The sequence below is a fragment of the Magnolia sinica genome, chromosome 11 (assembly GCF_029962835.1).
Source record: "Magnolia sinica isolate HGM2019 chromosome 11, MsV1, whole genome shotgun sequence".
NCBI lineage: Eukaryota > Viridiplantae > Streptophyta > Magnoliopsida > Magnoliales > Magnoliaceae > Magnolia > Magnolia sinica.
In genome coordinates this window covers 1,589,248-1,603,991 of record NC_080583.1, presented here as the reverse complement: position 1 = coordinate 1,603,991, position 14,744 = coordinate 1,589,248, and the positions used below count along the sequence as shown (strand labels likewise).

Genomic DNA, 14,744 nt, shown 5'->3' with positions numbered 1-14,744 from the left:
AGTTGATTGTGTGCGCCACGCCGAGGTTGGAGGTGTGTTGACATCTCCAAGTTTCTTGAACTAAAAAATGAGGCAGATCGAAAGTGCAAGCAGACCACACCACATGAAGCCGTGGGTACAATAATTCCCACCATTGAAACCTTCCTAAGGCCAACAGTAATGTCCAAAACTTTGGTGATCCCTAATGAGTTTTTAATGATAGACATTCAATCCCCACTAGTTTATATGGTGTGGTCCACTTAAGCCTGCAACCCTATGGCTTAATGGTAGACTCACAGGAGTTTTAACATGAACATGAGATCATGGGTTTAAGCACCCATTGTGGTGTGAGGTCGGGGGTGTGTAAAAAAAAAAAAAATGGCCTTAGTTTTAGCTCATTTCTGGGCTCAAGACCTTGCCAAATCAGCAGACAATTTGGATATAACACACATCAGGGTGGGGCCCACAATTTGGTGAGTCAACACACCACACCAGGCAATCCAGTTCCCCACCAAAGGTGGGCTGGAAAACCATGGGACTAGGGTGTCAACGGGCCGGATTAGGGCCAAGCTGAGCTCTGTCCAAGCCCAGGCTGCATTGTTCAAGCTAAGCCCAAACTAGGTCTAGGCCGCGACGAGCCAAAATAGCCCGGCCTAAGCTGAACCTAAGCTTTAAAAGGTTAAAAACCTAAACAAGAATTTGCCTAGCAAGGTGGCTACTGGACAGTAAGTCCAAGCTCAGCCCGCTTAGGAAATGGGCTGAAGGTTTGAGCCCAGCCCAAGCCCGCCCAAAACAATCCCGAAAGCCCGTGGGCCAGCCTGGCCCATTGACAGCATTACAAGTGATTGTGGGACCTATGGAAGATAATGATAAGAATTATTTTCTTTCTCCACTCGATCTTTACATAGGACACATTATCAACGGCTCAGATTATGCTCCACTTTGAAACTACTGTACATTTTCATCCATGTTTTGGAGATTCACTTTCCATTCACTGACTACATGAGAGAGGGAATTGCAAGAAGAGCCTCCTTCATCCAAAGCTCTCAAGGCAGCATCTTTGAGCTTTTTCACCCTGGCCCGCATGGTCTTCCCTTCTTCACCGTCAATCACTAATCTCACCACCCTCTCTAACTCCTCTCGTCCAACCACTCCATTCAACGGTTCCGATCGGACCGCCACCTTTAGATCATCGGCCAGCATTGCAGCGTTCATCCTCTGCTCAGCGTAGAGTGGCCACACGATCATGGGCACACCGTGCATGATACTCTCCATCGTTGAATTCCATCCGCAATGTGTTAGAAATCCAGCCGTTGAAATGTGGCCTAGTATCTCTATCTGTGGGCCGAACGTGTGGACCACGAGCCCAACACCCCGGGTCCGAGTCAGGAATCCATCTGGCAAGTAGTCCAACGGATCATCAGAGCCGTCCATCGAGACCCTGACATTCCGTGGACCATCCCTTCCGCTAGGTGGACGGACCACCCAGATAAACCGTTGCTGACTCAGCTCCAACCCCCATGCCAGCTCAGTAATCTGCTTAGCTGATAGGGTCCCACCGCTTCCAAATGCTACAAACAGAACAGACTCAGGTGGGTGCATGTCCAGCCACGTAAGACACGCCGGTCCATGAAAAAACGGACGGTCTGATCTTATTAGTGGGCCCACTGGATACACACGTGGGGTGGGGTTTTGCATTAGGGTATCGTTCTCTCTCAACGTGCTGATTGTTTTCGGCTCCAGATCTTCGCACGTGTTGATTAGAATACCGTGGGCCATTCGGAACCTGTGAGCATGGTGTAGGAACGATCTGTACCGTTCATTTCTCCGATCGCGTAATGAATCAACCAAGTCGTCGATCCGAATCGGATTGCAACCAGGAATTTGCAGCGGTTCGGGGAGATCGATGTACTCACCGTTGATTTCCTGATCCAGCGTCGGCAGATGCATCATGAGCGCGAGCAACGATGCAGATGATGTGAAGAACAGGTACTTGAGCATCCGTAGATCATCGGCGATCTCGAAGACATCTGTGCCGAAGATGTCGACGATCAGGACCGTTGGATTCGCTAGGTCAGTAATTGCGGACCGGAGCAACGGTATCGATTCTCTAATCACCTTAGATATGCGGGTCATTGACGACGAATCCTGCCGAAGCTGGATGATGTGGAGACCGTCGGGAACGGACGTTGATCGGATCAGTTGGGATTGGGCCGTTGAGGCATCGGTGGTTAGGATGAAGAAGCTGACGTGGAAGCCGTGGAGAGACACCAGACGCTTGGCAAATTCCAAGAGGGGAATGATCTGGCCCACTCCAGGACTAGGGATTATTGCCACGTGGCACTTTGTAGTGTCCATGGCAAAACATAAAAATTTAGGCGAAAAAAAAAATTGGAAATGGAAAAATCTCTAGTCCAGAAGGTATTGCTTCCTTTTATAGAGGCGTTCGTAGGGGAGCGGAATCGGTAAGGCGACCAAGGGCCCACCTTGATCTACTTTTTGTATATCCACACCGTCCATCCGTATTTACATCTTATTTTATGTGATGAATCCAAAAATTGAGTAGATCCAGTTCTCAAGTTGACCACACTACAGGAAACAGTGGTGATTGAATGTCCACCATTAAAAACCTCTAGGGCCTACCGTATTGCGGAAGTTTGTAATACGGTACGTCGGGACTTTAGCTTTGAATCTGAGTCATCTTCCAAGATCCAAACCGTTTATACGAAAATTCTCATTTTGACTGGTGGATAATCAACAAACAAAAGTGCTAAATTGGATTATTTCGACCCTTACATAAGTTGTGTATTTTGCTTTGAACATCAACGGCCATCATAACCTTTGTATAATCAGAGGAGTTTAATAGTCAATTGGAGAATTTTATTTCGGTGATCTTCCATCCAAGGAGAGCTCGATCAGATAAAACGGTTTGGGGTCATTTTAAAACCCCAAATACAACGGCCAGAGTCCCACGTTTCTTACTGCAATACATTGGGATGTATTGGAGAAAACCTCTTCTTGATGACGACTGATTGGATGAGAAACGCCCACTGGAAATGAAAGCGGATTCACTGTTGACACTCTCCCACCAGAATATCCATGGTGGCCCGAGACGTGGGCCCACCTTGATGTATTTTTTTATATCCACTCCGTCCATCTGTTTTTCCTTCTCATTTAAGTCGATGAGCCCAAAAATGAAGCATATATAAAGTTCAAATCAACCACATCAAAGGAAAGAGTGTGGATAATGACAACCACCGTTGAAACCTTCCCAGGGATCACCTTGATGTTTATTTACATCCTCACGCAGGCCACACGGACCTGGATGAAGAGAAAGAAAAATATTATCTTGATACATAACTTTTGTGGGCTCCAAAACGTTTTTCCTGGGGTATGGTCCCCTTGAGCTTTGGGTCTGCTTCATTTTTGGGATCATACCATAAAATGAGCTGAAAAAACGGATGAACGGCGTAGATAAAACAAAAACCTCACGGTGGGCCCCACAGAGCCTGTCCTTAGGCAATCCACTTTCACTCCTAATGGATTAGGTGAACTTTTGGCGGTTGAAAAAGAAATGCTGCGCTCGAGGAGAATCTTAGTCTAAAGCATGCCAACATGGGACACGAATGAGAGATCTGAGCCATTCATCTTGTGAGGCTAACTGTGAAGATAACCCCGTCTAAGAACTGGAAAAGATCGATATCCGAATGGGCCTGATAAAATATTGACGGTTTGAAGATAATTACAATAGTCAGTATTCAAATTTCATCTATGGCCCACGCGATCCATAGAACAGAAAATACATTCAGGAATGAGAATTTTCTCTTTGGGCCCACGTGATGAATGGACCAGATCTTGAGAAAGTATGCTGATTTCCTGTGCCTGTGGTGGCGTGTGGATCGAACTTGATCCTTCATCTAAATCTCAGTTTCAAATACTCCCCCTGCCACCAGCTCCGTGGCTGGTGGTCGGCGCTCTGCGTGCCCCGCCATGATGTATGTGTTTCATCCATTTTTACGGATCATTTTATGGCTTGAAACAAAAAAATAAGAGGGATATAAATCTCAGGTGGACCACACCACGTGAAAACAATAGTGATTGGATATCTACTATTAAAATCCTGCTAAGGTCCATTATACTGTTTATTTGACATCCAATCTGTTGATTAGGTCATATAGGCCCAAATGAAGAGAAAAAACAAAGATGAGCTTGATCCAAAACTTTTATGGCCCCAAAATGTTTTTAATGATAGACCCTCATTCAACAACACTGTTTCCTGTAATGTGGTCCACTTAAGATTTGTATATACCTCATTTTCAGAATCATATCGTAAAAGGATCTGTAAAAATAGATGAATGGCATGGATGAAACACAAACATCATGGGGCCCACATAGCGCCGACCACCAGCCATTGGCTGGTGTCAGGGGGAGTAGCCAATCCGTTACGGCCGATAGGCGACCGTTCGTGCCATATTAACTTGAATTGATTACCTACAGCGGGTTGCTTGCTAAAACTTGTCATCCATACACATTTCCCGCCAAAATTCGTTATTCGATGAAAATCTGTACCATTCAAACGGTAGGATCCATCATGGAGATCATCCATCTCCAAAATCAGGCTTATCCATTCATTACTTGGGCCATACCCTTATGTTGATACAGACCGTCGGTTGCACATCAATTCCTATCGTGTGGCCCGTGAAATGAAGGGACTATCCTGATACTTTTGCCACATGATCTGCAACATGGACCAACCGTTTTCAAGGTAAAGATTTCTATCACAATGGCATTTTGCCGGGAAACATAGAGATGCATGACAAGTAAGCAAACAGCCGGTTGTAGTTTATTAGTACTGTAATTTGTAATTTCAAACATGCCTTTTACCACTACTGCTGTAGTGCATCCCAGGCTGTTGGAATCTAGATTTGTGATTCTCACGTACCGACCTGATGCACCTGTGCAAGATCTAAGCCATTTATCAGACTCGGGCCAAAACAGAGATCCTTCGGTTCAGGCCAACATTCTAATCCAGCTAGACACATCTACACACGCACACACACAAAAGGACGGTCAAAAGAGATCGACACCGGTCCACTGTAGAAAAGATGAGCCACGTACGGTATGACTCGGTGTAGTGTTGTGGTCCACCCAAGGAATTGATTGACTTGATTTGCATATCGAGTAATGACCATGGTGGGGCCCGCCTTTTGCAAGGATTGGATTTTCTGCACGTGACATATTGGCAGGAAAAAAAATGGTTCTATAATAACTTATGATACAGTCGATGTATCTGATTCTTTCTCGTTGTTGGAAACTCAACCGAGCATCAGAGCCGTGTATCAGGTGGGACACATGCTGTGTACAAAACTCATGCCTTTAAACTATTTAGATGGGTCACGTGCATTCTAGAGGAACTTATGTTTTTTTTCCCGTACATTTGTGACCAGGTAACAGTTGATGGAACTAAATCTTCCATCCAACGACCTACATGGCGTGTCTCAGATGCTCTGATCCGACGACCTCCATGCACGAGCTACCTTGGTACGTGTGGAGGAGGCATGTGGGGCTACAAACCTCTCTTACGACCTATGCAATCTTTCAATCCTAAGTTAACTTGGCAAATGTACTTGGCTGGCCTGCCAGGCCCGTTCCATGAGCCAGGTTTAAGATAGTCCGAGCTCTGTCCAATCTGGCCCGCAAAGTAAAACCTAGGCCCAAGAGAAGCCGTGATGTCTCTGATCGAGCCTGAGCTCAGACAACCACTTTTTGTGCAAGATCTGGGCTGCTCATTACGTGTAGCATATCATGCATGATAGATGATTATTAGTAAAGAGATATGTAATCCATTGATCAAAAAGTCATAGAGTGCGGCTGATATTCTCTTCACTTTTTGTCTTTGAATTCAGCATCTTTGGTAGGCTTTCTTTTGTCTTCTTAATGATTTAAGTGATAGATTTCGGGATTTGTGTTATTTTTATTTATGAGAGAGAGAGAGAGAGAGAGAGAGAGAGATTTCTGTCTTCTTCTCATGTTTTCCTATGGTAAAGAGATATTTAAACCATTGATTAGAAAGCTTAGATTGAGGCTAATATTCTCTTTACTTTGTGTTGTTGAATTCAGCTATCTTTGGTGGGCTTTCTCTTGTCTCATTAGTAATTTCAATGATAGATCCCAACATCTATATTATTTTTACATTCGCTTATGTTTTTAGTTGTTGGGGTATGCCCCCACAACCTTTTGACTTGGACAAGGGCTAAGGCTTTTCAATATTAGGCCAATATTTCATACTTTCAACCTCAATCACATCCCAATAAAATTCATAAGGACATTAGCAATGTTTTTGGGTGAACTGCAATTATTAGTCAAATATTATGAAAATGATTTCTTACCATTCATGTGTGAGATCTAGGTATCTAATTTGCAATTACACTAATTTCAAATATTGATAACACACAAAAAAATTTGTTTGTTGGTTGATTAACGTATTCCATAATGATAACGGTGGCTATAACGGCAACTGCCATTGTCGTTACAATAAAGGCCGTTACAACAATTTTTTTAAATTTTTGAAAAAAATTGTTTTGGGGCTGTTACGGGTCTGTCACAGGCTGGTACAGGTAATTTTTCCTGTAACGGCTACATAATTGAATACCTTGTGGTTGGGATATCTGGTTGCTTGTTGAGCTTTCAGTAAATTGGTAATTACAATGGATTAATAACCTAGCTTGTTGATTGGTGCACGTCCAATCCAACCATTATAATGAAAAAGTCATGAGTCAGAATATAAATGATGAATGCCTACTAATAAGATATTAGGATTGTCCGACCAATCTTTAAGAGTGTTAGCTAAATGGGTATGGATGTGGGTTATTCTTTGAGCTCCTTTGATAAATGGGTTGGGTGTCGGTATACCCAGATAGTACAATCACACTAGACCCAATTTTATATTACATAATAATATATATTATATATGTAACATGTATTAAAATATTGGACCATTTAGAATAAACCTAATAGCTATTTATTTTGGCTTGGATACATGGTCCATTAAAAGTGTAAAACATCATGTGGAATATGTTAACCACCCATCCTCATCTCCTTCGAAGCTTCCTCCGGACTGTTAGCCTATCACTTAGGCACATTCAAATCTCAAATACATTTAAATTTGTATTCATTTAAAAGTATGTTGTAATCCATCTTCTATAAATATTTGTATTCATTTAACAGTATGTTGTAATCTATCTTCTATAAATACAAATGAATCTGTGAGATTTATGTTAACTTTCTCCATTACATGTAACAAGAGGAGCCAACAACATTTTACATCCAACCGTAGAAAAGTTATGGCATGTAAGACATTATTTTCATGCAAATCAGTGGTATTTTTTAAAATCTCCACGATGATTGTGTAATATCCACCCATGTATTTAATTATTATGCGCTGCATGTTAAGACATTAGTCAAAACATGAGGCAGATCTAAACTTGAGTGGGCTACAAAAATATATAAATAAAAATGAACCCATGTATTTATTATGCGCTGCATGTTAGGACATGAGTCAAAACATGTGGTAGATCTAAACTTGAGTGAGCTATAAATTTTTATCATTATTTTTTTTTTTAAATGAGAGTGAGTTGCCCAGTGACTGATTGCCTTCTCCTATATAATTGTAGTCACCTTCTTTTCTATCATTTTTCTCTCCTTGTTCATAAGTATCTCCCCATTCTCATATATCTCTCTCCATGTTTGTTGCACATGCTAATTTCCCTAATATGCCAAATAAAAAGTATCCGTGTAAAATTTAAATACCAAATCAAGAGTCATAATAAAATGATGAGTTATTTCATATTTAGGATGTTATATAACATTTGATTGGCTCAAAATTTGTACACATGACAAACCATATTTCTAATGAAACCAAGTAAATTGTGGAAATTACCATAGCTAGGTATCAATCTCAGTATCAAATTGCTTGAATAATCCTAATATCTAATTCTTAGACACTTGTTTGTTAAAACATGATCATTGGATATTTCACTTTTAACCATTCAAAAGCGTTCACCAATCCAACAAAGTAATCATCAACCAAGCTTAACTTTTAATTCGTTTTACATCTAATGTAAGGCCTACAATTTGAACTACTTATTTTAGTTACTTATACTCCAAGTGTGCAATTTCATTACTATAGTTCTTAACTTTTAATCATACAATAGTTTAAAAACAATAAAAAGAGTGATTTTTTTAAAATTCAAAATAGCATGCTATCATGTTATATTTATGTTTAATAACAAAAATCATAATATTTTTATTTATGCATGATCTTTAATCTTTTAGTTAATGGTATGTGTATTTTTTAATTATGAGTGCCCGAATGTTCGATAGTACACATACATGATAATAGAAGGTATGGGCATCAGTGATACTGAGTACGGCTCTAGGTGTAGCATCCATTAATAGGTTTCGGCATGGAAAGTCCATATGTGATCAAACCTGGTCCATTGACAGCCCTCTCAATCTGAATACATGCGTGGGAACCATAGTGCTCTGTCAGAGTAACAAATAACGGGAGCGGATTGCCTTCTGCCCGGGGCAGCGTGGGGTCCACAGATATTTCTGTGACAAATCCACTCCATCCATCTGTTTTGAAAGATAATAATACGGCAGGATTTTATAAATCAGGCAGATCTAAAAGTCATATGGGCCATACCACATAAAAGAGTGGGGATTGAACCCCTGGCGGGGACAGAAGTTTTGTATCAGGATGATATTTGTTCCTACAGTTTGTTTGAGTGGTAATAATTCTATGAACGGTTTGGATGGAATATAAACATCATGCTCAGCTCAAGGAAGGCTTCAACAGTGGAAGTTGATGTTCCGACTGTTTTGTTGGTGTGGCCCACCTGAATTTTATATCTGCCTGAGTTTTAAAATCATGTCCTAATGTGGTCTTTCAAAACATATGGACGGATTGGATTTGTCACAGAAATCTCTGTGGACCCCAACTGCTCCAGGCACAGGCAACCATCTCCCACAAAGAACCCCTCTGGTGAGGGTGGAGGGCGGTTGGACCTCTCCTTAAAAATGGTGAGCCCCAACGTAGTTGTACTACTGAAACCGGACCCTTATATGGTAATGGCTTATGGACCACATTCATGAACATGGACGGCCATTAATTACTGAACCACCTGTGGATGCGATGCATCACGAGATCAGGGCCACCTGACTAGTGTATCTTGGCTAGGGAGCCAGTGGAAGAAAAAGCTCCGTCTGACATCCACTCGCACCAGCCTATGTTAGGGTGTGAGCCCAAAAGTAGGCAGGTCCACATAGTAGAGAACAGTGGGGATGGGAATGCCCATCACTGAAACCTTCTTGTGGCCCACCTAAGTTTTGGAATAGGCTGGTATTTGAATTTTCACTTCATCCTGGTGGGAAACACCTTATGAACGGTTTCGATGGGATAGAAACATCACAGCTGGCTCCAGGAAGGTCTCAAAGGAGGACGTCCGCAGCCCCACTTTTTCCTATGGTGTAGCCCACTTTATATTTGGATCTGCCTATGTTTTGGGCTCACATTCTAACATGAGCTGGAACAACTGATTGACCGACCGGATATCACATGGACATCATGATGGCCCAACAGAGCCTTTTGTTTGACAGGCAGGAGCTTTGAGTGGCCACCGTGATGTATGGGTCTTATCCACACCGTCGATAAATTCCTCCCTATCATTTTAGGGTATGAGCCCAAATATGACGCAGATCCAAGGCTCAAGTGGATCACAACACCAGAAGCAGAGGGGATAATGATTCTCATGCGTTGGAACATTTCTAGGGCCCACCATGATGTTTATTTACCATCCAACATATTCATAAAGTTACATAGACCCTGATGAAGAGAAGACACAAATATCAGCTCCATCCAAAACTTTTGTGTCCCCAAGAAGTTTTCAACTATAAGAGTTTAATCCTTATTTTGTAGCCCACTGGAGCCTTGGGTCCGACTCATTTTTTGGAGTATTCCTTAAAATGATAAGAAAAAATGAATGGACGGGGTGGATAAGACCCATACATCACGGTGGCCACTCCAAGCTCCTGCTACATCCATTTTTTTCCCTATCATTTTAGAGTATAAACTCAAAAATGAGGCAAATTCCAAGTTCAAGTAGACCATACCGCAAGAAGCAGTGGTGATAATGATTCACCGATGAAACTTTTCTAAGGCTCGCCGTAATGTTTATTTATCATCCAACCAAATTTCATAAACTTACATAGACCATAGGCCTGTACGAAGAGAACACAAATATCAGCTTCATCCAAAACTTTTGTAACCCTCAAGAAATTTTAAACCGTAGGAGTTTAATCCCTAAATTATTGTAATGACCCAAGATTTGGTGCATAAGTATACATGTGCATATTTGTACACCTGCATTCATCGAAGCATACACGCATAGGTCCATGCATATATCCATACATCCATGCATATATACATCCATCATTCTATGAAACTCGTGACTGTGGATATGTATAATATATCTAATTAGGGTGAACATTGACTTACATGATTATTAATTGTGTGATTTTATGCGTGTGTGTATTTATATGTATATATATACTTGCACTCTCATCACTAATGCATACAAAATCAATTGTTCATTCATATATTTGCCCAATCCTAACCATTAGTCACGCATCAAGCTCACTGGATCATTGACTGTTTATGTGATTACAGTATATGAATGCTGACTTGGTTGTCCATTCAAATTAGTAGGTAGACACATTGATTAGAGACACATTTATCTAATCATCAATCTAAGTCATTTATTCAACGGACCATTTGATCAATCCATCTCAACTCAATTTGTATTGATTCACTCATAAAAAAATGATTGTTCTAATTGGGTTCTAATTGTCTGATTATTTTACATACATCCAATCATCTAACAATACATAACACTTATATCATCCAACTAGATCACCTAATTACCAAAGTAAACCATCATTTCCATAACTCTCAGGGTGAAATTTTAATCCAACGGTTGGTTTCCATATGAGATACCTGTACACGTCACATGGGACCGTAGAAGAGAGGAAACCATTAAAATTATTTCTGACCACCGTCAAGGATCATAGATCAAAATTGTGCTCATTAGATAGAGCACAACAATCTGAGGTGGGGCATCAAGTTGTACCCCAATTGGACGGTCCAATGTTGAACTACACATGATTTTATATTGTTTAAAAAAATAAAAAAATAAAAAAAGAGAGAGAGAGAGAGAGAGATAAGAGTCCTAGAGCCTTGCGTCTCTCTCAACAGTCCACCTATTATACTACCTGAATGCATGCATCCCTCTAACCCAGACACATGTGGGACCCACACGTCTATATAGAATACACTGGAATTCGTGAGCTAATCTAAACCATATGTCTAAACACTTATTTCCATCCATCCTAACCGTTACTACTAACTTTTTATCTGTAGAAAATACTTAACTTTCAATCGCAACCACTCATTGAAACATTAGTCAAAGATATGTTTTTAGGAGATCCAGACCATTCATTAATGAGACCACGAGGAATGTAATGAGATGTACGGTGTACCTCAACTATTTGATGATATTACACGCGTACACGACCACATTGAAAATAATAATAATAATAATAAATTAATTAATAAAACTAACCAGATGCTTGTTTGATGTAGCATATTGTGAATTTGCTCCTACATATCCTCTAACTAGAAGATGTGCTCGGTAATGACGTAGTCAAATCCAATTATGACAAGGGACCCGATCACATAATCCACCATATCAAACCACACCATGAATCTTGACTGTTTTTCTTGGGCCATCCATCCCACATTCATTGACGAGAACCATCTATCAAAAAAAAAAAACTTATGTATAAATTCCATAAGATTCAGTTATCCATCCGCCCATTCCATCAATCCAATCCATCCATCAGGATAGTCCAACCTTTAAGTGTGTGTGGGCCACCTAGTGCATGCGTGAGAGAGATGGACGGTGAACTAACAAAGAAGAAGAAGAATTTCACCAATGCACGTTACTGAAGGCAGCAACTTACGTGGCTGGAATAATGGAAACCATATCTCCTCTTTCTTCTCCTTTCCTCCAACACGTTGAAGGGTTGCGTGGATATCGGAACCCACCACCAACCAGCTCATTGGGACCACCTTTAATCCAAACCATCTGTCACGGTGGACTCCATATAGTTCCATGATCCTAGGCTTCTAAAGGTAATCCACGCCCACACGTTATCTCACCTCTCCATTCTCATCTCTTTCTTTTTCTTTCCCTCCTAAATCTGTAATCCGTCTAGGACCAATCTTAACCATCCGATTTCCATCCTTTGAAAGTGTTCTATCCAATACAAAATACTTAGCTGCCAAACTGAATCCGTGGAGCACGCACGACCCGTCATCTTCGGATAGTGGAAGATCAACAATGAAACCACCATCCGGAAACACTTCTTGAAAATCTAAAAACCCTGACCATTAATCCTGAAAACTTCACTGATCTCTTAGAACGGAAATAAAAAATAAAAATCCTCATCTCATGAATATTATTTGGGAACCCAATCTTTCACTCATGTTAGGAAGGCCAGGAATCAACAAGGAAGAATGCCATCAACGTGCCATGCATTAAAGGGTTCCTTCTTTGTCTGGGAATGTATGCGTTGTACCTGTTTCACATGTATTGAGCATGCATAGAAGTGGTGATGGGATTCTCTATAAACTTTTAGGCATGAAAGGAAGGAAGTTGTGACATTGTAGAGACAGTCCAGCGTGGAATGCTACGTGAGAGGCATGCATTTAGTCCAGAGGTCAGGTGGGTGATTCTCCTCCATTTATGAACTTTCTGATTTTATGTATTTTAGAATATTTATTTATTTATTTGACATAATGACTTCAAATTAATATTGTCAAATTCCTTTATATCTAGTATCTACTTTTCTAAATTTTAACATGTACTGAATCTGATTAACTTGTAGAGTTAGATTTTAATCTAACTTTTATTTCTGAAATTTGGTGTTAAGATTTAGACCTTAAATCTGTGTTAAAGTAATTGATTTAAATTAATTGGTTTAAAATAATATTAATAATTTGATTCTAAATTTTGGTTTCCTTTTTTTTTTAAAAGGGCAAAGAAAATAACTTGATGTTTCAGTAAATTTCAGGAATTGAATTTTTACGGCAACGAATTTCTACACATTTGTATAGAACTTGCATTGTTGTATCGGGATTTAAATAATTAAATTATTTCGCTACTGATTTTGAAATAATTCATGGCATGCATTCATCTCTACTGATTACGAAATTATAGAAAAAGAAAGAAAATGAGGAAATGATTGTGGTATTAACAAGTAGGGCAATCGTGTCCCTTAGGTGAAAGACCCTAAAGCCAGTAAGTAGGGCAATCGTGTCCCTTGGGTGAGAGACCCTAAAGCTAGCAAGTAGGGCAATCGTGTCCCTTGGGTGAAAGACCCTAGAACCCGTTGGATCCTTCGGAGTCTCCTTTGTGTACGGCGTATGAGTACAATTGTGTGCGCGGACATACGTCAGAGGTACAACTGGAGCAGTAGTCTGACTAGCTAACGTATAAATGAATCCCTCACCATGAGGTACCGATGTGTGGGCATTAATGCAACATGGCCATACACCTAGGTACGGTGTTGTAAGATGTGATGATTATTTAATTTTATTATTGAATTCATGATAGTGTGGCATTCAGTACGTCTTTATGATTCCAGCATCGCATTCATGTCATATGTAATATTTAATATTTTGATTCATGTTTTGAGATTCAAGGAAGTACTTTTATTATTTATTCGTTTGATATAAATCTAGAAATTTCATATTTGGTTGGATAAGATCCCACGAGCGGTTGTGCTCATACCCAAAATAACAGTGTTTCAGGTCTTGGAGTTTAGTCGAGGCGAAGCAGAGTGAGGATCTAACCATCGGCTTAGTGGTAGCCATATCTGTATTTATATTTTTTTTAAAAATAATAATAATAAATTGTATAGCAGGAACTTAGAAGTGAGTTTAGGCTGTAATAGTTAAAGATTGTATTTGATGAATGTTGTTTATTGTAATGAGTTTTAATTAAGTGTGGTTGTGAATGTTTAAAATTGAATCATGACCTGAGATTTGGAGTCGGGTCTGGCCAACTCGGGTACCAAATTTCGGGGCGTGACAATTATAGTCCACTTCAGCTTTAGATTTACCTCATATTTTTTTTACTTCAAAAAATTATTATAAATAAAATGGACGGTGTGATAAGACCCATACATCATGGTGGCCACTCAAAGCTCCTGCCAGAATTCCTAGCTGGAGACTGGCGAGGGTAAGACGCAATCCACATCCCCCGTCTATGGCCTGTCCATGATGGGTCCCACCACTCGAAGTGGCTCTTACACATCCAAATGTTACAGCTGACGAACCATTATTTCACTTCAGTAGTACGTCCTGAATGCTCTCACTGAAGCATTACTCTCACTGAAGCATACTCAATGAAGTCCGGAGCTGAGCATCAAGGACAACCATCAATCACTCTAGGTTCCAAGTGGGCCTCGCATCATGGGCAAATCACCTACATGGAACCACGGCCGTCTGTGCAGGTACGAGGAGTTACTTGATACACTGCCCAGTTCGATAATCCATGCACGTCCTCAAATTTGCCGTACACATGTGAAATGTGTCCCTCCATCTGAACTGTCCACAGACCTTATGGCAGATGGGAATAATC

The 14,744-nt window shown here is 40.5% G+C and overlaps 1 protein-coding gene across 1 annotated transcript; it reads right to left on the bottom strand.

Moving 5' to 3' along the window:
* Window positions 1-838: 838 nt before the first annotated feature.
* On the bottom strand, window positions 839-2,389 carry LOC131218537 (hydroquinone glucosyltransferase-like). Its single transcript, XM_058213132.1, has one exon. It carries the CDS (start codon window positions 2,335-2,337, stop codon window positions 928-930), a length of 1,410 nt encoding a protein of 469 aa, XP_058069115.1. The 5' UTR covers window positions 2,338-2,389; the 3' UTR covers window positions 839-927.
* Window positions 2,390-14,744: the final 12,355 nt, after the last annotated feature.